Source organism: Manis javanica, chromosome 5 (genome assembly GCF_040802235.1).
Source record: "Manis javanica isolate MJ-LG chromosome 5, MJ_LKY, whole genome shotgun sequence".
Lineage (NCBI taxonomy): Eukaryota > Metazoa > Chordata > Mammalia > Pholidota > Manidae > Manis > Manis javanica.
The window spans coordinates 113,079,361-113,107,239 of record NC_133160.1 but is presented as its reverse complement, the minus strand read 5'-3'; the positions used below and the strand labels follow the sequence as shown (position 1 = coordinate 113,107,239).

Here is a 27,879-nt window from a genome sequence, read left to right as displayed (position 1 = left end):
GCTGCTATTCTGGCACTGTAGAAACTAACATTACCAAACTCACTGACCTTGCCTCCAGCCTCCACTCTGCTTCCAATTCCAACCCATTCTCTTCAATACTAACAAATCCCCTCCTCACCTAGCTCTGGCCCATTGCAGGCCCCATAATAATCATTCTTCTCGCCTGTCTCTTCTTACCCTGTATAATAAAGTTCATCAAATCCCAAGTCGGAAAAATCTCTAATCAAGCTTTCAACCAGCTTTTACTCAGGAACTACCAGCTTCTGGCCACAGAAGATCCCTCACCCTCAGGTGACCTCCTCACCACACGCTGAGATGGACCCCTCTCTCCACTGGAAACTGTTCCTGGAAACAATGGCCGCAGACGCCTGGCTCCTGACACCCATATCCTCTTGGCACCATTAGAATCAACAGGTCCTCAACCTATGGTTACAGGGAACCTTCATTGATTTCCAAACCTGAAGAAGTCCACATCTACTCGTCCTTACTGCGGGGAGTCCTATCAACCCTTTCCTCCCAATCCTCAAGCCCTCACTCCCTTCTCCGCCCCTGTTCAGCAGGAAGCAGTCAGAGAGAAAGCAATGTCCACAAACCCATAGAGGAGAAAGGGGGGAATGAAGGGCCCTCACCAGTAAGATGTTAAACTTCCGGCTTCTCTTCAGGGTCCTCGGTTCCCGCTGGCGCCACCTGAATCCCAATCACCTCTTGACCCCCTCCCAATCCCAGCACCTAGCCACCAGCCACCAGCCCCGTAGAAGTGACACCTCAATCAATTCATGCCCCTTCCTATATAACCCAGTACCTTTCCCTAATAAAGCGGAACTCTCCGGTGAATTGCTGCTATGTGTCGCTCCTTTCCTTTCACTACTCTTCTTTATCTGGGGAATATTAACTGATCCAACTGAAGAATGACTCCAGAGCTTAATGTTTAACACAGAGTTTTGGTAGGAGAGTTTCCTTGCATGTAGTTACATTGCTCTGACTGTAAATATCCTGCCTTGCTTTTTCCTGAGGCCCTCACCCTATTCTGTCTAAGGCCACAGTCCCTGTCTCACCAAGGAAGTTTCAATGATATTTGGATTCTTTAAAAAAATTTTTTCCTGATTACCTCAAATTGGATAGGAAAGGAATAGCCTTCCAAGAGAAGATGCCTATCTTAAATTATCTTTGTCCCTTATGGGCAATAGTTCTGCCTCTGTTCCTCTATTTGCCTAATGATTGCCTATTTGAGTAATGATCCCTAATATTCATCTGAAATGTTTTCTCAGATGTGAATTTAAATGGGTAGAGGCAATCCATTCAAATTATCTTATGTGTAGGTAAGGTTGTGATACTGGAAAATCAACCCTATCAATTACACACCTTTCAGAACAACTTATCCCATATTGTTAAAATCATTCTTCTTTTCTAAAACTAGGTAAACCATGTTAAGGAGTTAACGCTTAGGTATTTTGCTAGGCCACGCTGATAATAATAGATCATACTGAAGCCAGGGTTCTTGTTTGTGGAGTTGAAGAATGAATTTAGCAAACATCCGAAGTAGGAGAGCCAGGGAGAGGCTTTTATTTGGAGATACAATGAGAGAATAGAGCTCCTGGCCCATGCCAGGAGGGGACAAGAGAGCCATAGTGGTGCATTGTCTAGAGGTTTTATAGGCAGTTGAGTATTTTTGGGAACCAGATAAAGGCTTAGGGGTGTGGACTTGTTAAGTGGTCCCTGAATATTTAGAATTAACTTCACACAAGCAACTTCCTGCTCTGATGATTTCTCCCTGAGATACCAATGTCTTGTTCTGGGAGCATATCAAACAAGGCTGCCTGCCCAGCCCCCAACGTACACTGAGATATTGTTTGCTAAAGAGTAAGTTAAGAATCTTACTTCTTAAACTTCCTGGGTGTTAAAATGCAATCTTGTCTTTAAGGTACAATCCTTGCCTTTTACTATGTTGTTTATGGCTGGGTTTGTGTGCTAAATTAGTTGTTCAGTTTGCAAATCACTTCATCAGGTTTAAAGGAGGAAAGACAGCACATAGGCCTGGGCCTTTTAGCATGCTAAAGTGAATCTTACACATGATTACAAATGATTAGCATAATAAAAACATGTGCTACTTTTCTTTATCTGGGGAATATTGACTGATCTCACTGAAGAATGACTCTAGAGCTTAATGTTTAACACAGAGTTTTGGTAGGGGTGTTGGGAAGGAAAGGACTTGGCTCGGTGTCACAGGGAAGTTCAGAGATAGTGAGATGAGAGACCAAAGTCAAGAAAGCAAAGTAAGTTTTAATACACTGCATAGAGTAGCAGAGCGGGCCTAAGATAAGACAGGCAGGCATGGATGCTCATTCTGAGGCTTCTTTTATGTGGTTTTTGGCAGAGCAGAGGTCCTTGATTGACAACTGTCAGCTCTCTAGGCTGGTTCTGATTGGTGAAATGGGGACAGGGGCTCTGCTGTCACTGTGTGTGGGTTAAATTGGAACATTTCCAGAATATCTCGCCTGGCTTTGGTACATCTGCATATCAACAGTCGTTCAGAGGTGGAGAGAAGTATGGGTTAGTATATTTGCATCTTCCTCAGGGGTGGAGAAGTTCATCTCCATATCAGTGGGTGATAAACTGGGCAACAGAGGGCTTATCTGTACCGGAGAAGTGAGCTGAGGGCTGGTGTGGTTGCTGCTTGAGCAGAGAAGAAAGACGGACTGGGACTGCAGTTTGTGACCAGTAAATGGTTTTTAAACTTTATTTCTCCCTTTGACTGATTTTGTTTTTTAGGGGTATTTTGCCCCGGGATTTCCTTTTCCTGGACCTACACTGTGCCTGATGTTTCTCACCTGGGGGGACCCTGGACATTTCCTGAGTCATTCTTGGACCCTGTGGCTTCATCTGATTAACTCTTTAGGTCATTCCTGGCTTTCTGGTTCTATTTGGTCAACTCCCTGAGTCATCTTTGGGGGACCCTTTCTCCTTTTCATCCTGCTCATTTGTGTCTTTGTGCCTAACAGGGGGTTTCCTTGCATGTAGTTACATTGCTCTGAATATAAATATCTTGCCATGCTTTTTCCAGAGGCTCTCATCTTATTCTGTCTAAGCTCATGGTCCCTGTCTCAACACTATATGGTACAATGAGGAAAGTGAGTCCAAGAGAAGTTAAATAACCTAAAATTATATACCTTGTTCTAAAGAAGTAAACAGTCCTTTTTAAAATTCTAAATCAACTGGGAGACAATTCATTAAGATATCAACATGTATAAAAATGTTGTAAATCCTAGAATATCATAAATTTTTTTTCTTGGAGATCAAATTTTTATAGCATGGATGTTTTCTTTCTCTTTGCATCCTTTTAACTATACCATTGTTAGGGTCCAGGCTTCCGAGGCTTCCCCAGAGAACAAACTACACAGGCATAGAGATGTAAATTCAAGCAAAGTCTTTATTCAGCTAGCTAGCTGAGGTCCAAGTCAGCCCGATGCAGCGGGTCTCAACAAGGACCCCGAGCACTCAAAGCCAAGGGTTTATATAGCATTTTCAAAACACTTAACTCATAGTAATTTTCCACAGCTGCACATTATTCTTGCAAGACATACATCCTGGGGTTAGGCAGGAGCAAGATAAGACCACTCCTCAATTGTCAGGGAGGTTCTGCACGATAAGCTTGGTATGTAGGATTAGCTGACCAAGGTTAGCTGACTAAAGGCCACAGCTGCCCACCATCTGGTGTTCATGATTAGCTTGTTTTTCAAGGCCTTACCCAGTTCCAGTTTTTCTTTCTAAGTCACATACTCAGAAATGGCTTCTAGGCCTTTAAGATGGCTATGCTTATGCTAACCTATTTCTATTCTTACACCATGTCCTTAGCTTCTCCCCATGTGTATCTACAGAACAAGTTGTGTTCATTTTCCACATAAGAAACCTTCAAATATTTGCTTTTTAAAAAACTTTATTGTGATAACAACACGGAACTCTGCCCTCTTAAATTTTTAAGTATGAAATATAGTTGTGCTGACTGCACTCGAGTATAATATACAGGTACGATGTGGAGCAGCAGGTCTCTAGAACTTAACTCATTTTGTGTAATTTAAAGTTTATACATGTTGAATAGCAACTTCCCATGTCCCCTGTCCCTAGCCTCTGACTTCTGCGGATTTCTGCTAGAGACCTTGTAGGGGGGTAGTTTTCCTTGACCCTCTTAGGACCCTTGAAAATTAAACTGACAGAGCTTCCGGAGAAAAGCACCCCAATTAATTCAAAATAAGTTTCTGTGACAAGGAGCCACCATAAGGAAGGAAATGAAGACCCAAAGAGTCAGACCAGAGTAGGTCCTGCCAGGTCTGCTGGAGGGTGGACAGTTGCGGAGCAATATCGCAGGCAAAGGAAAGTGAGGGAAAGGTAGCAAATGGGGGGAAACTGAGCAAGCCCTGTGTGCAGGATTCCTCGTGGTATTCCTTTGTCTTTGAAGATAAGGATGCTCCTGCCCTCCCAGTGCAGGAAGGGCACCTCTGCCTGAGGGGTCTGGGACCCCTTCCAGGGAAGAAGGTTGATGAGAAAGGTCAGAATGACCTTCCTGCTTCTGCTGTTTCCTCAAACTCTTTCACCTTAAACTCTGCAATTCACCAAGGTGCCATATTTTGCAGCAGCATGTCCTGAACCCCATCAACCTCAGCTGGGACTGGCTTATTTTACTTAGTAGGATGCCTTTGAGGTTCATCCCTGTTGTCACAGATTGGAGGATTTCCTTCTTTAAAGGCTGAATAACGTTCCATTGTATGTACAGACCACATTTTCTCTATCCATTCTTCTATTGATGGTCATTTAGGTCACTTCTAGGTTTTGAAATCCATCTTAATTTTTCATCTGTTCTACTCTAATCTCAGCCCTAACTAGTTTTCACTTTTCCATCATCCGCCCCCACCAATGCACTCTCCATACTTGTACAGGATGAACTTAAAAAAATAAAAATCTCACATACAGCTCTTTGATTTCTAGTTACTTCGAAGGGATGAATATCCTTAAAAAGCATTCCTACTACATACCTCCTAGAAATGATAAACATCTTATGTGCATAATACTCAATTGAGCTTGCAAGTAAGGAAGTAAAGTTGGAGACAATGGAGTAAAGGGAGAGGAGGGAATAAAGAGGAAACTTAGAGATAAGCAGGCGCTGAAGCCATTGTGGCTCTAAGGACATCTGCTGGTTCCAGTAATTTAGAACCTGTGTTTGACAATTGCCTTGAGAGGTGGAGGATAAAGGGACAAGAACTTGAATACACACGATAAAGAGCTGAAAAGGTCTGTCTGTGCAGAGGGCAGGGCTCTTCTCTGTGGATTGTAACCACAGGCCTGCCCTTGCACAATACAAATTGAGGCTTAGATTTATGCTAGTCCAGTGCTAGCATAAAGAAACCACAAGATGGCTGAGAAATTAACAAACACATACCCTCTCTCTCGAGCATGCACTGCCCAGGATTCCAGAGGCACACAACCCCAAATCATAAAACACCACAGAAATCTTCATGGGGAACAGTCAGAAAAACTGGACATCATCGAGAACTTGATGATGGAATTTAGAGGCAGAATACAAATATATATATGTATGTATGTATGTGTGTGTGTGTGTGTGTGAAGCCGTATATATATATATATGGGTTAAGAAGTTTACCAAAAGATCAAAGCAAGGAACAAGATGCTATCAAAAAAAGATCAAAGCAGAATAAAAAAAGTACCACACCATCTAAAATAGAAATATTATGCTTGATACTAAAAACTGAATAAATCCATTGAAGAAATGTTCTGTATTTTACTGAAAAAAAAAAATCTAAGAAATTACCTGGAATAGAACATTGTGAAAGAAGTCCACCTCTTCACTTGTCTACCCCTCCTAAAATACCAGAGGGGCTAAGAGCCTACAAGGATGGAAGAAGGTACAACACACATACTTGGATTTCAGGAGAAAAGATGCAAGAAAATGTAGGGGAACATTTCCTGGAGAGATGATAACTGAACATTTTCCAAAATTGAATAAAAGAAATAGATTTTAATTTTGGAGAGCACAACCAATCCCAAGCAGGCTAAATAAAAAGAAATTTACATCTAGGGGCCTTGTAGTGACACCACATGGCCCAAAGATCTTAAAAGCAACCCCAGGTTTAGATTACTTAAATCACCTGCCTGCTTCCTGGCCCTCAGTGTCTTCACTTTGCCTAGTTAAAATTTCCATCCAAGCTTCACGGTGTATTTTCAAGGAAACAAGAATAGAATGTAACTAATGAGTAGAAATTTTAAGACTTAATCATATTATAACATGTTTGACAGAGTAAACTATTCTTGATATTTGATTTTAAAAAAGGCACTGGATGACAGAAATTTAACAACGTTGACCCAACATTGTCCAAGGAGAAATATGAATGGGGCCGCAAGAGAGTGTGCAGTATGGTGGGGCGAGGATGACTTCTACCTGCCTAATATTTCCCTCTAGACATTTCATTTTCCTTTGTTGTGCTGGTACATTAAACAAGAACATCCAATCAGCTCCATTGTCCATGCTTTTAACCTTTTCTGACCTCATGCTCAAAGAATTTTCTTTCATATATGATGTGAAAAAAAAAGAATTCAGCAAAGCAGCTGAGCACTCCTTTGAGTACTGATACTTACAACTTCACATTGATGAGAGCTGTTTATCAGGACATTCTGAGAGCTCCTCAGAACCACACAACTTCGAGGCACAAACTTATGGAAAACACCACACTATATATATTGGAAAAGTTCTTATTCTCCTTGCCAACATCTCCTTCAACATGTTATTAACTAATGACAATCAGAAATAATTTGGTTTCATATTGCTTTCAAAAAGTAGTAAGCAAGTAACTATTTCAAAAAAGGAGATCCATCCAATTTTTTAAAATTAGAAACATAAAAAAGGAGAATCACATCATATGTAAATACATGATCAAAAGTCAGACTAACAAACATTCCAACAGGCTCTATTCAACTACAGTTTCTCGATTTCTTTTAGAAGAATCTTTTTTTTTTTAAAAGACTCTGCCAGAAAAACTTCATAATGAATAAAGAGGCATTGTCAGCTCATTTGTGAGTTGAGGTCTGACAACACAGCTATATGTTATTGTGAGAAGCTGGGAATAAAGATCTCAGAAAATTATCTTTTAGTTGTTCCAGCCAGGATGAAGCTTAGATAGCATCAAGGCAAATCATAGAAGGAAGCGAAGGCAAGACATCTAATACCCACTTTACCAAAATAAGCTCCAAAGTGACCTCCTGCCCCCACTTCACAAGGTTGAGAAATTTAATGAAGGAGCTTGTATTGTTCACAAAATAATACAATTCTTTCATGTTGTTCTATTTTTTAAGGTGCAACTCTTCAAGGTTTAATTTTTTAAAAATAATCTGTAAGGGAAGAAAGAAAAATACGTGCACTTAATTCAAACACTGATTTTTTTTTAAGTATAGTTGATATACAACACTATACTGGTTTCAACTATATGACAGGGAGTCAACAGTTTTATACACATGTTGATATCTGTCAATGCAGAAAGATGTTACAAAACTACTGACTATATTCTCAATGTTGTACTCTCATCCCTGTGACTAATTTATATTATGATAGAGATTTTGTGCCTCTTTATCCCCTTCACCCACCCACCCCAAGCCCTACCCTATAACCACCAGTCACTTCTCAGTGTCTGTTAGTCTACTGCTGTTTTGTTTTTAGATTCCACAAATGAGTGAAATCATGTGGTATTTGTCATTCTCTGCCTGGCTTCTTTTTTTTTAAATTTTTTAATTAAGGTATTATTGATAAACACTCTTGTAAAGGTTTCACATGACAAAAACAATGTGGTTACTACATTTACCCATATTATCAAGTCCCTATCCATAGCCCAATGCAGTCACTGTCCATCAGTGTAGTAAAATGCCACAGATTCACTGTTTTACTTCTCTGTGCTACACTGTTTTCCCCGTGACCCCCTACACCATGTGTACTAAATATAATACCCCTCAATCCCCATCTCCCTCCCTCCCGACCCGCCCTCCCACACCCCTCCCCTTTGGTAACCACTAGTCCCTTCTTGGAGTCTCTGAGTCTGCTGCTATTTTGTTCCTTCAGTTTTGCTTTGTTGTTATACTCCACAAATGAGGGAAATCATTTGGCACTTGTTTTTCTCCACCTGGCTTATTTCACTGAGCATAATGTCCTCCAGCTCCATCCATGTTGTTGCAAATGGTAGGATTTGTTTCTTTCTTATGGCTGAATAGTATTCCATTGTGTAAATGTACCACATCCTCTATCCATTCATCTTGGCTTATTTCACTTAGCATAATACCCTCTAAGTCCATCCATGTTGTTGCAAATGGCAGGATTTCTCTTTTATGATTGAATGATATTCCACTGTGTATATATGTACCACATCTTCTTTATCCATTCATCTACTGATGGACACTTTGGTTGATTCCGTATCTTAGCTATTGTAAATAATGAGGCGATAAACATGGGAGTGTTTATATCTTTTCAAATCAGAGATTTTGTCAAACACTGATTTTTAACATTCCCATGATAAGTAAATGACTAAAACATCAGGCTAGGTTTACGAATTCTAGAAATAGAATTGCAGTAGGGAAAGGTGTGCTATCAGTAGGTGGCTGTCTAGAAGGTCTGATCTCACGGACAGAAGAAACGATGCCTGCTTTTTCCTCACGTCCTTCCCTTCACCTTAGGGCTTACCAATGTCTGAAATAATTAATTCTGAAAGTGTCCTTTGCCTTCAGTATCTGTCTTATGTTGCAAAATTCTGGGGCCACTTCAGTATTACTCTGAGGGCACAAAGATCTTACCAGATATTTCCTCCTCCATGTAAAAAAAGAGGAAACACCTGCCCTGTGAGCAAGTTTTAATAGGGGCAAAGGGCACTGGGCATGAGAAGATTAGCTCTCAAAGAATTCAAAATAAATACCTGATGGTGACATTAATCTGACACAATGACAATCAAATGCCAGATGCCCATCTGAAAATATCATGTGTAGGATGTTAAGGACAGTACTGTCTTCTACAAGGAAACCGTCACCTTGACCCCCAAAACAACACACCAGCAAGGCGTTCACAGCGTGGGCGAAGTTCCTCTTCTGCTTACTTACTTTCAACCCAGGTTTCGGATCCTCGTCATGTACTTGTCTGGGTTGGCAGCACTCATTACCGTAGTATAAATTGTGCAGCTGAAAACAATAAGAGGAATTTTTATATACACATGATTTTCCCTAATATTCCAAAGAGGAAAAAAATACTAAGCCCTTCCCTAACACGTGGGACCTAGGACAAGAATACAAATAAAGGCCTGCATATGTCAGAACATTTAAGTTTGAGAACTTAAGTGATCACACAGTGTCTTATTTTGATAACACTGTGGAAGGTCAAGTTCAAATTAAAAATTCTCAGACTCCTCAGAGTTTCATGCTGTGGCAGTGAGGAAGAGCCAGCCCTCTGCCCTCAGCCCTTGCTCTGTCCTACCCCACAGCGGAATGTATGTGGACTCCTCAGCCTTCACATCTAGTCTTCATCTGCACAGCCTCCAGAAAACAGCCTTGCCTCGGCCAGCCACCAGACACAGGATGCCCACACAGCCGTGCGCCACTATCAAGAGAACACTGCCCAGGGAAGACAACCACACAGGCCCTGAAAATGGGCTTGGCGCTACTCAGGCTGAGAACGTCAGGGTCCTGGTACCTGGGCCAGACTCGGTGAGCAAATGCCCCTGGCCCAGTGGATTTCTTCTACCAAGAGAGGATGAGAGGAAAGCCCAAGTGGGACCTCTACAGCTCAGGGATCAAGACAGGGGCTCCATTTGCCCAGATCTAAGGATGAGAAGCACAACATCATTTTTTCAACTCACTGTGTAGCTAGAGACCTCAACAACTTGAGCACATGCATACGCATGCTCACACACACTAGGGGTCTCTTCCCTTCACTCCCTTCGTACACCTCTTGTCCTGGACACCAGCTGAGACGTATCCTCAAAGCATGTGGAGCTGGGCTATTCAGGAATACAGAGAATTACTGGGGTCCACAGCTGAATCGCACGGGCAGCACTGCGAGCACTTGCAGAGCTCGTACAGGAATAGTGGAGCTTCTGGGGGCCATGGATGCCTATTTAGTCCTGATTCTGTTCTCCATCACTGTTTTAATATTTTCTCTTACAGCCACAGCAGAAGATGGAGTTCTATTGCAGGTGGGTGTACTTGTCTAGTGCAGCACAAGGAGGCAGCCTAGAGCTAACTGCTTCTGTTCAGCCATTTCTATTACCCGCACACACGGTGAACAGCCTTAGCTGCTGGGGATCATTACCTGTAAAGGGCCTGAGAGTCAGGATCTGTGGGAATTCTGGCTAGGTGGTGATTATCATTTAAATGCAGTTCTTGCGGTTTCAGTTACACAATGTAGAGAAAGTGTTACTTGGTAATAAACTGTTTATAATTTCTAACAATTCTATTTCTACAAAACATTTCAGATGCCATTTAAACATTCATAGCCTTTAACTCAGTAACTGTACTTCTGGGAATCCAGCCAAGGGAAATAATCCAAAAGCAGGGTGAGAAGCATAGAAATATGTTTGCTTAAGAGTTTTAATAGAGGATAAACTAAGGAAGAATGCTTAACTTATGTATAGTACAGTCAATGGGCTATTTTAAAAACTGTAAGAACACAAAAATAGGTTTTAATACCTATTTTTAAAATGAATATTAAGAGAGCAGAATTGTGCCCTGTGGGAAGGGTTAGAGTCAATGGTGCCTTAGAGCTGGTTCCTATAGGCTGGTGAGAGCCAACTGTCAAATATGCAGGAACTTTATGACCAACTTTAAGCTTGAAATAAGCCAGGTTGGAGTATTTATACCATGGGAGTCAATAAATGCTACAAATCTTTAGTTTGTTTTTTGCTCCCTACCCCAAAGAACCAGTTTACTAACTCACCAGTGTGTATCATTTGTTATGAGTGGTAAAACACTGTCTAATTTGTTTCTGTTTTTGGTTGCTAGAATATTATTTATAGAATGAATTTTTAATGTTAATCTTTTTATCAAGCCATACTTAGAGAAGAAACTTTTGAAGAGCTATGTTGAAGACATATTCCTATGATGGTACAAATTAAAAAGAATAAAATCTGTTTTGAAAATGTCATTATACCTAAGGAATCTTAAAGCACTCATACAAAAGTTATTCTAGAGGCCATCAGGAAAACTACTTCTGTGTCTGTGTAAAAGAGGATCATTTCAAAGACAAAAACTGGATATTTGAAACCAAAAATCATTTTACACTTTTTATCTGTGTCAGGCAACTTCTTGAAGAGTGCCATGTTGATATTCTTGCCATGGAGAACGCAGTGGTGTGGATGACGAGAAAATGGGAAGTGCTGGGTTTTGGAATTTACTGAGGTAAAAGAGTGCTAAAAGTCTGCATTGACCTGTAGGTGCTTCCTCTTTCATTCTGGTCGGTTAGGCCTACCTCAGCAAGCAAGAGCAGTGTCTGCCCTCCTCATGGGTATGCATAGGCCGTCAGGCACACGGCCCTGGGGGACATGGAGAGCAGGCTGGTGGCCTTTTCAGCTTTGCTGTGATAGTGACAGTGGACATTCAGAGTTTCCTGTACAGTTTTGTGGCTGCCTCTCAAGTTTCACCAAGAGCTTCCTGTGGCAGTGGCAGGAAGCCCTTGGCCTGGGGCTGCACCCCAGAAGAGTATGTGGGGGCAATCCTGGGCTGCAGGCCCGAGAAGCCATTGCTCACAGGATGCCACCCTCAGGGTGATGGTGAGGCTAATGGACACACATTAGCTTAGACACTGCATTATCTGTGGAATGAGCGTGGGGGTAGCAGAAACTCCTGGGGAAGATAAAAGAAAGCCAAAGATGCCTAGAGTTTAGTTCTAGCGGAGTGACATTAAGGAGCTCGTGGCTGGTGAAGGCAGTCCCCAGCTACCCGACTGATAGAGGATAGGCACGTCCCTGTCCTCCTCCTTCCGGATCACTCTGTTTTTCTCCATGGATTTCTCACGTGACTTATGATATATTTGTCTGCCCCGTGCTGCCTCCTGCCAGCTCCCTGTGAAGTGCTTGTCCCCCGAGAGCCGACTGTGGCTCCCTGCTGTACCCGCAGTGCCCAGAGGGGCGTCTGTAGGAGCCCAGGGGCCCTTGCGAGCTGAAGAGCACACAAGTGACAGACAGATTGTCTAACGCAGCACTTACTTGTTATAAACCGGGAACACTGACAAAACCTGGAGAGGGAAAAATCATATTACAAAGACTAGTAAAAGGTAGAAGAAATACACGTAGAATATCTGTAGGAAGAAATAGCCACTTAACAGTCTAGTGTATCTTGGATGCCAGAGTTACAGGCTTTTGGATCCTTTCTCTTTCTTTTTAAAACAATAACTATATGTTACAGCTCTGCCTTTTTTTAATAGGCAGAAAAACTTAGGAAAAGAGGGGTACTGTAACCTCTACAGAAATAAGTTCAGAAAATGTCATCTAGCTTTTCTTTTTACAACTTTTGTCAACCAGGTAAAATTTTATTCAAACATTTTCATCTACCACATTTGCTTGATTTCAGAGAATTTTTAAAAAATCACTGTTAACAAAGACACTAAACATCCTGAGTAAAATTAAAACTAGACACTATTACAAGTTACCTGGAAGAGCGTGTCCAGGCTGAGGTTCGCCTGGCCAGTGGCATTAAGGGCTTTGATGGCAGGTGTTCTGGAAGGACAACAGAGGACACTTGGCACTTCAGAAAACCCTGAAGCCCACAGTTCTCATCTCTGGATGCTCAGTGCAGGGTCTGGCCTCATTACCTCCTTTTCCAAAAAACAGATTCTGGCTGCCAACCCTGTTTCCTGCCTAGTCCCAGACCATCATGGTGGAATTAATTCAGCAGTGGGGCTGGTTGTCACATCTGCTCAAGAAAGTTGCGGTGAATTGTTTTAGAGTTGTAGAGTATAACTGCCACCAATCATATGGGCAGTGAAGCCAAGGGGAAATATATAACTACTTGTTCTTTACGGATACAATGATTTAGAATCTTCAAATGTAGAAGGGAAAATGAAAGCCCCAACTGGTCTATTTATTAATTTGGGAAAATGTTTTCCCTCTAAAAAAAAGTCTTGCATAGAAAACCATGATTCTTATTCTTTTCTTTTGGCAGACGAGTGAACAGAGGCCCAAGAGGCCAGCCAGTGAGCCATTAGCAGAGCTGGTGGTGGATCTGGGGCTCCTGAGCTGAGACCATGGCCATCCTTACTCCCCAGCGCCAATACCCACCAACTGCCAAGCTCTCCACACAGTACATGCTCCCATCCAACCAAGGCGCTGGGGAGGGCCCAGGTACATTTTCTGGGAGGGGCCCGCACCTGTAGTCCTCTTCAGTTCCTGCAACAGGAGGTGCACATCCTCCTGGCCACAAGAAAACACTGCAAACCAGGATGTATACAGTGGCCTACCTTCGGTCATCGCTCTTAGGCACTGGCTTCCAGTGGTCATAATTTGTCTCAACTCGGAACCACCTACAACACAGTATGGCATCATCTTATCCAAGGTCACCTGGGACATAGCTAAAGAAGTACATAAAAATTAAAAATACCTCTCATTTTACTAGTGAAAAAAACCTTTAGTTTCATCAATTAAAAAAAAAAGATTATTGATACAAAATGACCAGACTCTTTAATTCTACTCACGCTCCATTTAAAGGATCTAGAGGCCAAATGTCCATCGGGCCATCTCTGTTCCTCGTGATGACCACCCCCTCCCGGGGGAACGTACCGCCAACAATGTAATAAACATCAGCAATAAGGGGAGTCTTGGCCAATCGGTAAACAGCCGCTTCAAAGTTCTCCGACTCACTCAGGGTCTAAACAAAAAGACAAAGCTGCGTTAGCATTGTCATACATGGCAGTTTCCACACCAGGTGATGTGCAAATGGGCCAAAGCACATTCTCCAGGTGTACTTAGCCATGGCTACAATCTTGAACTGCTCTGACCTCACCCTCTTGTAATCAGGGGTCATGAGATGGAAAAAGCCTCACTGGGAAGGTAATAGAGCAGGAAAACAGATATTTCCCACAAAAAAAGAACTGTTGGCAGGTTCCAAGCCCAGCTTACCAGATATGGGCTGCATGCTCTCTACCAGGTCACTCTTGTGCAAAGGACTCCCCATGTTTCTTCATTCATCTTTTCAACAGATATTTCTTGGATACCTACTATGTGCTAGGCACTGGCTGGTGTGGGGACAGAGCAGTAAACACAACTGACCCAGATGTGTTCTAGTGTCAGGGATGAGAGGGAAGTCCAAGCTGACAGTGCAGTGAGGATCACCATGGGAGGCAATAAGATGGAGGCTGAGGCAGGGGCGCTGTTCTCACCCAGGGCATCAGTGAGGCAGCCCAGGGAGGAACTGCATGGGCCGGGGCCAAAGGGGCAGACAAGTCAGACAGGTGAAAGTGCTGGGTTTGGGTTTGGGAGTGGGAATAGAGAAGAGGGTTCTAGTGCCATGCAAAGTTTGGCAAAGGCTTGGAGATGGCTGAGAGCATGCTACCTTAGAGCAGCGAATTCAACTGGTGTTCAGCTACTCCTGGGGGTTCCTGAAGACTTCAAAGGTATGTGGCATGGATAGTGAAGGGGATCACTCCCCAAATCTGCAGTTTCCATATGGGCTTCTTAGGCTGCTCTGCTCAAGAGTATCCTGTGGTAGCATGCCTGCCCTTCCCATCTGCATCTCTACAATCACTCTTCCACCGCTTTGGGAAAGTACATTTTCTGTGCACTCATCCTGAATGCTGCTGAGGCACAGTGTCAAGGGTGGGTGAGGGGACAGGGCCAAACAAAAGGACGATTAGAAATATTAGTGTCAGCAAAGCCTCCGTCATTCAGCACTACAACCCATCAACCCCCGGCAGGGCTTTGTGGACGGTTCCCTGCCTTATACATACTGCTCTTAGGGGCAAGGTATGCAGGCATGAGTGGGTTTGCTCTGAACTCAGCAAAATTATAAAATGAGGCAATGGTAGTGATGGAACTTTTTTGGTTATGTCACCTGTGCCATCCCCCAGCTACTATCAAAGAACTCGTTGCCCCAACATAATTCTGTGAGAACAAAGCAAAAGAACAGCAGTAAGAAACACCAAAGGCAGTGGAGAGTTACTTCATTCAGGTGGCAAAGTCAGGGTCAGACAGGTACCTTGTCAGCTTATCTCTGTAAATGGAGGCAATGGGCAGTGACTGCTAATGGGCACAGGGCTTCCTCTTAGGGGAATGAAAATGTTCTAAAATTGATTGTAGTGATGATTATACAACTCTGTGACTATACTAAAAACCAGTGAGTTGTGTACTTTAAATACATCAATTGTATGACAATATACCTCAGTTAAATATACATCTACCTTATGACCAAGCAATTCCATTCTTCAGCACTTACCCAACTGAAATGGATGCAAATCTTTGCAAAAAGACTTGGACAGGTATTTTCATGGAAGCTTATTCATAATAGCCCAAACTGGAAACAACCTAATGTCTATTAACAGGAAAATGGGTAAATTGGGGCATATTCATACAACTGAATATTCTTCAGTATTAAAAGGAATGAGCTGGTGATACAAACAACAGAAAAAGAAAAGGAGTAAAAGAAAAGGAGACTGTACACTATGATTTCATTTTTATAAATTCTAGAACAGGAAAACTTGTTTGTGGTGATAGAGGTCAAAGAATGGTTTCCTTGGGGCAGGCACGGCGTCAGAGGAGGTTCAGAATTGACTGGAAAGGAACATGAGGGAAATTTCCAGGGACTTGCAAATGTTCTGAATCTTGTTTTGCTGGTGGTTATATAGATGGGTGAATAACTGTGTGCAATCGTTACACACATTAAACTAAACCCTTAAGATCTGTGCATTTCATTATATGAAAATTCTATCTAAAATTAAAAATGTTTAGGAGAATTCCAAGTTCAGAGATCATTTACAGCAAGGTGAGGAGGGGCCAAAAAGGCTAAAGCCCAGCAGGGCCAGATCCTTGCACCAGAGCTGTGTCCTTGAAAATGAGCTCACTGTGGTCTAATTACACAATTTATATGCGGCCTGGAACTCTGCTGTCTGTCTTATAGATCATGAAAAGCAGACTTCCCTTTTGTTGTGTGCAGAGCTCCCTTCTAATGCCTTTGTTTTGCAAATCTGGATATTTGCAAATGGAAATTTTAAAAGGAGGGCACATCTATATCTGTAGAAAAGCATATGCTCATCTCTTACCTTGATCATTTATTGTGAGAAACTGTATCTGTAGAAAGGCATCTTATCTCCATTAGTTATTGTGAAAAACTCTACCCTATGACAAAGATTCTCTTCTTGACCAAACTCTAGCCAGGTTCCTCAGAGCCCTCTTCTGATAGCTGGCCTATAAAGATTTGAACAAATACTAACATAGTTTCTAACATCCCTAAAATGATACCAGCCCCCCTTCCAGTGCCTGACTGAGAAAACTCTAGGCTGCCAAAAGAATTTACTATTTGTTCCAGCAGGTACCTGAAGATAGCGCCCCTGTGTCCCAGTCTCTGCAGGATAGTAGGAAGCTAATTTTGGTAAGTGCCACTTACGAGTCCTACATAGGTTTCACATAGACAACTTCCTTCCTGCTTTTTGTAATTTTCATTTCTCTGACCCTGTTGAGCCCCTGCTCATCCCACCCTAGTCCCTTATTCCCCCTTTAAAACACCCAGTCATCTCTGTACAAATTAAACCTGATTTCAGTTCACGTTGCATACTTTTCCCTATTGTAATAGTACACTACTGATTAAAATCTGTCCCTACCATTGTATTTATTTGTTTTGAATTATAATTGACATGTAACATTATATTAGTCTCAGGCATACAATGTAATGCTTTGATATTTATATATATTGTGAAATGATCACCACAATAAGTCTAGTTTATATCCATTGCCATACCTCGTTATAAAAAACTTCTTTCTTGTGATGGGAACTATTAAGATATACTCGCTTAGCAACTTTCAAATATGCACTAAAATATTGCCAACTATAGTCACCATGCTGTACAGTACATCCCCAGTGACTTATTTATGTTATAACTAGAAATTTATAATATGTAGTCTTTTATGATTATAACTACCATTTTAACTAGTGTCCAGCTCTGTTTATCTTTGATATTTATTATCACAAAGATTGATATGCATTTTGCAAACCTTTAGATGCTTAGTCTTTCAAGAGTTTCTTACATTAAAAACACTTGTTAAATGACACAGAGCATCACAACATGACACACAATTTAGAAGATGAAGTTAGGGTGAGGTGGGCTCAACAGTAAACATACTCACAGTGCGGATAAGCCAGCTGACCAGAGAGTGTCTCTGGAAAAGGGCAGCGATCACATTCTCCCACCACCAGCCTTTCTCTGCCGAGTTGAAGAAGGAACAATAAGTATATGAACAAACTGCTGTCCAATATCACTTTTCAAAATTCCTTAAATCTTGTTTTTTTTTCACTTAATACAAACTGATGGTGGAGAAAGGATGGTGGAAGAGGATTTTACTAGCATCCAGTTTTCAAAGATGAAGCCCAAATTTCATGGCAACCATAAAACCATGTTCATACATATACATATCATCTTTTGTGCTTGGAAACAATGGTAATTATTTTAAAGGAAATCATTCGTTCAACTAACCCAGGCAAAACAAAATTACGTAGCTATCAAGAGAAGTGGTTTACTAAGTATTACAAAGACTGTAGAGAATATGTATCTTACAGAACTTTTAGTTTGATTTAGGCTCACACTTTTAAAAGAATATAAATTTACAATAACTCCTACAAATTACTTTTAACATCTCTAAAAATCTGTCAGGGGTTTATTTCCAAAAAAAATTTTCATATAAAAAATAAGCATCTACAAAGTGCCATACCCTGACTTGGTCCAGATGCTTAGAATTTAACAGCAAACAGAAGAAACTAGTACCATCAAACAAGCAAGATCTTTATAACTATAATAAAGAAAATAAAGACAGAATAATATAATCATGACTGAAGAAGGAGAATTTCTTTTGAGAGGAGCATGAAGTCAGCCTCTCTGAGTTGTGGACATTTGTGCTAAGGTGGACAGAGTTTTCCAGGCAGAAGGCACGGCGTCAGAGCCCTTTGTTTGGCAGACGGTGGGAAAAGACAGCATGCTCATGAGATGCAGATGGAGGGACGGAGGAAACAGGCATAAAATGAGGCGCAGGAGGTCGTAGCAAAGTTTTGAGGGCAGAGTTAGGACCTTGGGTTTGTTATAAGTGAAATGGTAAGTCACCTTAGGTTTTCAACAGAGGACAACCTGACCATGCTGGCTGCTGGGCCGAGACAATTACAGGAGGCTGAGTGCAGGAAGACCAGACAGGCAGCTAGAGCAGCAGTGTAGGCAGGAAGTGACAGGCACATCCAGTTAGGATGGTAGCACTGACAAGATGCAAGCAGGGAGGGGTCAAAGAATTCTTCTGGTGTAGTCAGTGGAGCACAAAGGCCAGTTCCTGAGACAGAAAACTGGGAGAGGAACAGATTTGGGTGGAGGCAGAGTGAGGGCAAGAACAGGGAAAAGCAAAAAGCAAGAGATTGGTTTAGGCATGGGAAGCTCCAGGTCCCCAGTGGACATCCAAGTAGGACGCTGAGAAGGTGGTGGGGCCCTTCAATCTGAGGCTGGGAGGTCAGGCGTGGAGATGGGACAATAACAAATGCTTCCAGGGCCCTTTCTCTGTGCCCAGCACTGCTCTGAGGGCTTCCCACGCATGAACTAATGTGAACCTCATGGCAGCTGTCACCATCCCTACTTCCCAGATGAGGAAACTGGAGCACAGACAGGTAGGCACATTGGCCCTGGTGACCCAATTAGCCAGTGATGGCACCAAGATACAATCTCGGGCAGGCTGGCTCCAGAGTCGGAGGTGATAACTGCCAGGTGGTTTGTTAAGCTCCACATGCTCTATGGCATTAGCTGGTCCTCAGACCCTGATCCTTTCCTGGGGGCTTCGAGGCCCTGCTAGCATTCTCCATGATGTCCAGGAACATAACTGAATATTGATCTCTATTAACCAAGAGATGTTACTTTATGATTCAGGCAGTTTAACTCAATCTTACCAGACTAACATATAACTAGTTTTCATTAAAATGGCTATAAAAGTTTTTAAAAGGCAATTTGACAGTGCAGTGGACCCTAGAACAGTAAGGGGGCTGGGGCGCTGACCTCTGCACAGTCAGAAATTCACGTATAACTTTTGACTCCCCTAAAACCTAACTACTAATACACTACTGTTAATTAGAAGCCCTACTGGTAACATAAATGGTCAGTTGACATATATTTTGTATGTTATATGTACTGCATACTGTATTCTTATCATAAAGTAAGCTACAGAAAGGAAAATGTTTTTTTAATTGATGCAAATCTTCAAAACATTTTCCACAGTATTTACTGAAAATAATACATGTAGAAGTGGACGTGTGTAGTCCAGACCCATGTTATTTGAGGGTTAACTGTATTTATTATAACCTATATTATTCAAGGGTCAGTGTGTATGTTACAGAATAACTCAATTACTTTTAAACTGCTTATCTTTTAGGTTCTACCAATCAATTTGTTAAACAATTTGAGTCACAAAATGATGGAAACAAGGCCCATCTTATTAATAAATATACCCATATTTACAGACATTCTTTGTAATCCCTTAGTAACTGTTGTGCTGTGGTTTGAGTACCACTGATTGGGAACCAGTTGCACTTAGAGCTGACATTTGAGAAAATCTCTAAGGAATACATGAGGATAAAGAACTGACTACTAAGGACACTGATATATACTCAACCAGCATATTCCTGGAAAGACTTATATAAAAAGATAAGAATAAACCTAATCACAGGCAACACCACCAACACGAAGCCAATGTCAGGGGTTTGTCAGATCATCAATTTCAGATGATCAACAGTAAACATTAGACACCTTAAAGTTGATGTGCCTTTCTTCTCTACTCAGCTGCAAATTCCTGAGGACAGAGAGACAAGAGTTTGTTTATCTCTAGCTTTCCCACATATTCTGGAACTGAATGATGTCCTCTGAGATTTGGGGAATGGCAGTGGGGTTGTATAACAAACAAATAGAGCAATTGGGCCAGGACCTAGGAGATCAGTCAGAGAACCACCTCTCTCACCAATTAGCTGTCATTTCATCTCAACGCCTCAGTTTCCTCCTCCACTATGAATGGGGTTAATAACAGCATTCCCGCCTATCTGACAGGACTGTCGTGAGGGTCTAATGAGAACATGCATGAGAAAGTGCACAGCAAACTGTGAAGTCTTCTACTGATGTTGCCTGTATAATGCCATCATATGTTCTCTAGATTATTGCCAAGCTTCCTAACAGTCTTCGGCTTCTATCTTAACCCAACACAGTACATCTCTACAGAGCAGCCAGGGTAATAGTTAGCAATAGAAATCAGATCTGTTTACTCCCGGCCTAAAATCTTCCTAGGGCTTCCCTTACACTTCAGAGCCAATTCCACGTTCTGACCCTCACCATGGCCTCAGCCTTCCGCCCCACCTCCAATGTCACTGCCTCCTTTTTCATAATGTAACCACCCTACTGACTTTTGTTTCTGGAATCCGCCAGGAATGGTCTGCTCCAGTTCTGTAGGCCAGGCTCCTGAATCACCTGAGTTGGGCCTTCCCTGATGTGCTCGCTGTTCTCAGTGCCCACCCCCTCCTTCCTGCTCTATTAGCCTTCCTGTTTTACTTGCTCTGTAGCACTTTTTAAGGCCTGAATGCCTCTCACTGCTCTGGTGCACGCTGCCCGCCTGCCCCCACTTAACGACCCTGCCACGGGTTCTTTTGTATGTCTGTCAGGTGAGTGAATGAAGTACTTGGATAAAACTGAACAGGGATATGGCTAAAAATGCTTGGTAGTTCATTTTAATTACCTCGTTCATCGCCCGAAACTGTAAATTTGTGTGGACTCTGACCAGTCCATAATCCTACATAGCCAACAAAAGTGGTTCCTGTGAATGCAACCTGAAATCAAGAGATAAAGGTATCATTTGACTGTTTCAACCAAATATACATTGAAATCACCTCTTTTGCCCCACAATTTCATGGATTTTTTTTCTTACAAGTTTCAACATAAAAGAATAAAAAATCTAAAATAACCTTATATGAGATTTAACCCCCCTTGGGAGGGTCCATAGATAGAATTCAGTGGATACATGATTTTTAATGGGAAAAAAAAGTACATCTTTATTTTCACTAACCTGTAACTGAAACTTCATTCTTTTTGTAATGAATGTATGCCACAAATCCAGTGTGACTGTTTATCAGTGGCAATGTTTAAATATTAAGTATTTTCAAACTTATTTGGGAAGTACCCCTCATTCAATCCTCATGATTACCCCATGAGTTAGCAGGATCACTCCCACTTTAAATCAAGGTAATGAGCTCTGAACACAAGATACCACTCCAGTAGCCTGAGGAGAAAAACCAAACTCTATTAGTTATTTAGATATCAGATGTCATTTTTCAAAGAGGCACTTAGAATAGTACCTAGTTCAGACTGCTCAATAAAAGTTAACTACTGTCTTTATATTTTTGAGAAATAAACAGGCCTAGGTTAAAACACTGAATATTAAGTCAGTAGTAACCTTTTTCATTCAATTACGTATTTCTACCTCACCTGGTTGTAAAAATTAAGCTGGTTAAATTACAAGGGAAAATGCAGTGGTCTTAATTTTATAAATGACTTTTTATTCTATATTCACAGAGGGGCTTCCATGATTTCTCCCCATTTCCATTCATGGCAGTAAAATGGGTCTGATATTACCCCATTACTATAGCCTGCATAAAGTGTAATCACACAGGAAAAAAAGTGACCATATGGTCACTTCACATGATGCACTGACCCTCATTAGTGTCACTCTTGAAGGGTTGGGCAAGTTAAAATAATGAAAATCAAGATCACACTACAGTTTCCAACATATTTTATGATATATAATCATAAATAATTATAAGATACAATTTATAAGCTACTTTATCTTGCAGCTCTGAAAAACTATCTTTATTTCTAAATGTCTGTGCTTTCCAATTGTCTTTGTTAGGTCAATTAACATGAACAAATTTTTGGCTGCTGCAGGAGACTCTAAATTAGTCTATGGCTGAGTTGGGGGGAGGAAAATTATTAGGAGGCCAAACACCTTCTGGACTTTGCTTCTGGACTACCCCTGCCACTCCCACCCCATGTGACCCGGGGCACGCCAGTCTCTGTGAGGCCTGGCCCCTCATCTGGAGAATGAGGGTGGGCATGTTGCTTTGTGCCTGTCTCACAGGGCTGCTGTGAGGATCAGATGTGGTACCAAATATGAAAATACTTTAGAAATTATGAACCCCGGGTAAAAATAAGAGATAAATTATTTTGTGGATAACTTGATCTTAATTTAGCAGAACAATTTATTGACCATAAGCACTCAGCAGAAAGACAGTAGTCAAGTGTAAACTGTTAGATTTGGTAATAATAACCGGAGCCCTGAGAACAAAGCTCCGCCAGCAGGCTACTTCTCCTGGGAGCTCCAGGGTAAACAGAAACAAAGGAAGCAACTATTTATATTGCTCTCATTTCTTTTGCCTATTTGTAAGACTTTTTTCTTTTATAAAGATATTTTATAGGAATTTTTGTTCACTGTAGATAATGGAGAAAAGTATAAAATAGTAAATAAATTAATTATTATCCCATCATTCAGCAACAACTGCTAACATTTTAGCAGATTCCCTTTAGGAATTTATTATATATGTACAGTCTGTCATTGTTACCACTTAAAACCATTTCTGAAGTAATTCTTCAGAAGCTATAAATCAAATTGTTAAGAGCAGTGAAGTAAAGGAATGAAATAGTAAAATGAGAAAGTTTCCCTTTAAATATTTCTGTATGGGTTGAATTTTATATGAGAAAAAGGTTTAGTTTGTAAAAGTAGATGACAAATGAGTATTTAGTAAATAAGTTTTAGCATTCGTGACTCAGCCCCTAAATGCAAAGAACAAAACATAGTCCGTGTCCTTAAACAATGTCCTCCAAAGCCAAAATCTGGCTTTTACATGCTCTGCACTGTTTAATGGCAAGAACATGCCTTGTGTACCCAGTGAACATTTATTAATGCTGTCTCTCTAAACAGTAACACAGAAACGTGACAATAGTACATATTAGATTATACTTTTAAAAGAACTATGAAATAAAATGATCTAAGTATAATTTTTAAAAATCACACATGAGGGTGGTATGGTCAATCGTGCATATAACGTGAAGGGCCACTTATTATTTAGCCACTATTTATCAAGCGTCTGCCACATGCTTTGCCTAGATTACTTCATTTAACCTTTATAACTATCTTCATAAAGTAACTATTAACCAATCTGAGCTACAGTCTGCAAAATGCGTTTAAGGAACCTCCCATGTTCTCAAAGCAAGTGACAGAAGCAGAATCGAAACCTAGGACTGTCACGCCCCAAAGTTGGGTGTCCATAGCCCCTCCCTATATTCCAGAAGCAGCCTGAACATGGAAAAGCAGAGAAAAAAGCTGATTTAGTAGAACAGGTGGACAATTGTTCATACTCCCATAGAGACTTTCCTAAGGAAAAGCGCTTGACCTTGTCAAGTAGATGCTCAATAATAATAGATAACCCCTCTTTCTATAAGCATAATTGATATAAGCCTCTCTTGTGGTTTTGTTTTTCCAGGAACTTGATGTTTTCTGTATCTTAAACTGCTAGCACACTTAAGCAGCAGGCCATTCTAATTATTGCTATTGGGGTTTGCAAGTTTCTCTGATTTCTGAATCTTATACTGTACAGACTATACCTGCCCATTCTTTAAGAACTGCACATCAACGGTCAAGTTGCGTAAGAAATATCCAAAAGGGTAATCCAGATTCCGGCCATGGTAAATGTGGCCTCTGGAGTCTTGAGCCACAATACTGGTGCAGAATCTAAGAAAAAGGAAAACTCCAGTATGAATGGAAGAGAAAAATATGAAAAAGGAAAATGAGTTTTTCATTTAAAAAATAAGTCCTTAAAGTAAAACTGTTTTTCTACCTTGTAATAAATACATACACTATATAAACCTTATACAAGAATATATATTCACATTTCAAGATGAAAAGCACAACTGGACACAATCCATTTGTGTTCTTTCAGTGTCACCTGACCTTTCCCCTCAATACACATGGCATCGAAAACATACCAAAAGAGAATTTCATCCTAAATCTAAAATCCCTCTCTGGGCTCAGCTAGACCTCTGAACTTTGTTTCTTCCTTTGCCTGTCAGTAAGTAGTCTATTCAAAGCTAGCTCAAGCTTACCTCTCTCTTCTATGAATTTCTCAGAGCAAGTACAATGTCACTTGTAACCTATTCTGTTCCACAAATGTTTCATTTTGTCCTCCTTGGGAAAAAATGGACAACTGTTTAGGGGCTTGGCACATTTCCTGTCCCCCCTATAGCTCCTGCACAGAGCTAACAAAAGAGAATTGCACAAGAATTCCCAGCCAGAGAAGAAGTGTTTTGAGGAAAAGAGGAAGAAGCTTATTATGATGTCTAAGTGTCCATTTTCTATGAGGCTATGTAATGTTATGTGGAAGAGTATTTACACATACAGCACGTCCAGTACTATGGGGGGAAGATCCATATACCCACACAAACAAAACTGAGAGGAAATGTCCTGAAGAATTGATGGTCACTTCTGAGTAATGGTATTGTGGTTAATTTTCTTTGTATTTATTAATTTTCTATAATGATCACCTATTACTTTTGGAACTAGGAGAAAACAAATGCTACTTAATCTTTTTGTTTGTTTAAAAAAGGAAGCTTGGTCAGCTTTTAACTTTTTTTCAAGGCTTCAGATTTAATGTCAAGGAGGGGACTGATAAAACATTGAAAGTGGCTAAAGCAAAGTGTGTAGAATATCTCTCAAAGATGACTCTCCAAAATTGGCAAGACAACACTACTTCCATGTCATGCCCAAATGATTTAGAATGAGGCAGCCACGAGCCTCAGTGACCAAGGGGAAGCTGGGCTCTGCTCTAAGAGTGCAGACCGCTGCAGACACATGCGCTTCTAGCAGCAGCTCTGTCCTTTCACCATCCACCTGACTTTCAGCAGATTGTTCCTTTTGAGGCTTTGTCTCTATATCACACCAGGTAATACTACCTCCATTGCCTGGTGTCCAGTAGGCTTAATAAAGGGCAGCTAGTCTTATTCTGATTCAAAAAACTTCACATCAGAAACGCAAAGAGAATACTTCCTTTGTTAATGCTAGTGGAGTCTGAGGTGCGTTTTGTTTTCAGGCCAATCAATATATACCTTAATATCACATCCGAAAGGTAGAATGTTTAGTAGAACTTTTGCTTGAATCTGCTTGAACACAGTGACTCCAAGAAAAGTATGTGGAAGTGAAAAATGGTTACTGATTTTTTTCATTGAGAAAGCCACATGTCAAAATAGGAAAAAGATGCGGGTAGGAAAAAATAGGAGATGAGGAATGGCAAAATCAACTTGGTTCAATTGAAAAGCACTTCAGTTTAACAAGTTTGTGTCTTATTTGTGTCTTCCCTTTTCCCAAAGATGAAGGCAGTGACAGTGCTTCTTAACCTACTCTGCCTGGGTGTTCTGGGAAGATGAGGGGGGCGGTAAGGTTTCATCATTCCAATACATTTTTTTTCATCATCTTTTGGCATCCAGAGTTCCAAGTATCTGTAAGGTGTTACTGGATAGGGCTGGTCTGGTGGCAAAACAGTAACGCTTCGAGGCAGAAACTGAGTCAAACCTGTCTTAATTTCAGGACCTGTAACTGAACCAAGAAAGCCACAAGGCTTCCAGTTCCTTGCCTGAGACTATCCACACACTCCATGCGGCTCTCACTTCTGCACGTCATTTTATCAGAACTATTTTGTGTACTTAACACTGGCTGGCTCTGTTAGCCATAGCAGTGTTCCCTGTGCCCCAAACCCTGGAGGGAACAGCCTCTGAAAGAGAAGTCAGGATCACTACCATGACAGCCACGGAGGGATCACTGCAGGGGGCAAACAGGTGCTGGGACCACCCCTGCAGTAGACTGAGTTAACAAGAGGGCCCAGACAAGAGAGGATTCGTTCCAAAAACTTCCTGGAAAAGCGTATGTTGAGCACAGTTTCCAAAGTGGGATGCTACCTGAATTAGTAAAGGAAAAAGCGGGCTTCATGTAGAGGAAAAGTTCAGTGTTGAGGTCAGAGAAGCTGCTTTCCTCCTTGAAGTCCACCATCTTCTACTCAGATTTACCCAGAGAAGCAAAAAGGAAGCAATGGAGGTTTCTGGGAAGCCCAGTCACCACCCTGTTTTTATCTCACTGAAAATATGTCTCCTCTCACTCAGATGTGTAAGGAGTCCTTGGCAAGTCACACGTCAATCCACACCGACCCGGGGCACTCACGCGGTGGACTCGTAGGCCAGGTTGAGGAGCAGGCAGTCCGCCAGGTTGAAGTTGAGGGCGTCGCACACGCCGCGAATCTCGTCGGCGAAGGGCTGGGGTAGGAAGCGCTCCAGCTCCCCGACTGCCTTTCGGATCAACGCGTGGATCCATTTGGGGACCGTATCCCTAGAAACGAAGAGCCACGCGGGTGTTTGGCCTGCTCAGAGTTTGAAAGGCAGAGAGTGTGTGTGTGTATGGGGAGAGGGGAGTGGTGGGTGGGTCAAAAGCTCCCATCCTCACGGGTGAGTGCTAGGTGCCTTCCTTCCCGAGAGCTGACAGCTCTGGCCCCACATCACCCAATCCGCAGCGTCCAGGAGGGAAAAAGAAAACTTGGAGGGAGGTAGGGCGAGCGACCGTGGTCCCCAAAGGTCGAGCTTGCGGGGCCCGCGAGGCCTGCACCAAAGGCATGCGCTGCGTCCCCCTACTCAGTAGCTGAGCGGCCGGGCTGACACCAGGCGCGCCCTGACCCAGAACGGCGGGAAGACTGGCGTGCCACTGTTGACACCTAACTTGAAAGTCAAACCAGCCGCTCCGGATCACCCCCAACCCCGACACTGCCCGGAGCAGCAGAAAATGCCAGTTCTGTCCCCGCCGCCCCTGCTCACCCCGGAGGCCAGGGGTGAGGGGGATGGGGTAGAGTGCAAAGCTGTCGCAGAGAGGGGGCAGGCAAAGCGAATCGGGTGACAGCCCAGCGCGCGTCTAAACTTTCCCTCACTGCAGCCCCAGCCGCGGAGCTCTCTCCGCAGATCGCATCCCGCGCCCGCCCTCACCCAAGGATTTGCGCAAACGCGGCGCGCAAGTAGTCCTCGTCGAAGTGCCGCAGCACCGGCAGCCAGCGCAGCTCGGGGGCCGCGTCTAGGCTCACGTTGAAGAGCGGCGGGGCTCGGGGTTCGGCGGCGGCTGACAATCCAGCCCCGGCCAGGAGCAGCATCAGCGCCAGCGCCGGGCGCGCAGCCAGGCCCACGGCTCGCATGGCGGGGGCTCGCGCGCCGCAGTCGGGATCGTTGCCGGCGCCCGGGGACGCCCGGAGGAGGAGGAGGGGCCGGGGCGGTGCCGGGAGGGCTGGAGGCGGAGCCCGCGCGCGGCCTGCACCGCCCGGCTCACGGGACCCGGAACCGCGAGACCGGCGCCCCCGCACCTCCCGCCTGGACTGCCGCCCGGAGTCCCGCCGAGCTCTCACGCCCACGCCTGGCCCCTCCGGCCCGTGTAGGCGAGAGAATGGGAACTGCAGCCTGGAGAGGTTTGAGAAAATAATTTTCCTCAGCGCAGGAGACTCCTGCTGTGCTAGCGAGGGACCCATCCTTTTTCGTCTCATTTGCTCATATTAAAATTCTTCAGAGGTTTA

The 27,879-nt window shown here is 42.5% G+C and overlaps 1 protein-coding gene across 10 annotated transcripts; it reads right to left on the bottom strand.

Annotated features, from left to right (window-relative positions):
- Window positions 1–3,409: 3,409 nt before the first annotated feature.
- On the bottom strand, window positions 3,410–27,879 carry NAAA (N-acylethanolamine acid amidase). 10 transcript variants are annotated; one of them, XR_012131711.1, is made up of 11 exons: window positions 27,305–27,878; window positions 26,496–26,660; window positions 23,894–24,020; window positions 20,976–21,066; window positions 17,361–17,437; window positions 13,806–13,893; window positions 13,487–13,597; window positions 12,680–12,746; window positions 12,237–12,265; window positions 9,142–9,219; window positions 3,410–7,395 (listed from the first exon to the last, which is right to left on the bottom strand). XR_012131711.1 is itself a non-coding variant. In XM_037003304.2 (11 exons), exons 1-10 carry the CDS (start codon window positions 27,847–27,849, stop codon window positions 9,144–9,146), a joined length of 1,413 nt encoding a protein of 470 aa, XP_036859199.1. In that variant the 5' UTR covers window positions 27,850–27,867; the 3' UTR covers window positions 3,410–7,395; window positions 9,142–9,143. The 10 variants fall into 10 exon arrangements, 4 of the variants coding, with proteins under 4 accessions (XP_036859199.1, XP_073093562.1, XP_073093563.1 ...); XM_037003304.2 differs by having other exon boundaries at window positions 13,487–13,549; window positions 13,721–13,893; window positions 27,305–27,867; XR_012131712.1 differs by lacking the exon at window positions 3,410–7,395 and adding an exon at window positions 8,056–8,472 and having other exon boundaries at window positions 27,305–27,879.

Bases quoted from the DNA above. Each gene is read 5' to 3' on its own strand.
- NAAA (XM_073237461.1), bottom strand. From the start codon at position 27,849: ATGAGACGAAAAAGGATGGGTCCCTCGCTAGCACAGCAGGAGTCTCCT. The intron at 13,894-17,360 runs GTGAGTATGTTT...CTTTTTGTTTAG, and splicing joins TCAGCTGGCTTATCCGCACT to ACCCTGAGTGAGTCGGAGAA. The intron at 12,266-12,679 runs GTAACTTGTAAT...TTCCCTCTCCAG, and splicing joins GCCTGGACACGCTCTTCCAG to GTTTTGTCAGTGTTCCCGGT.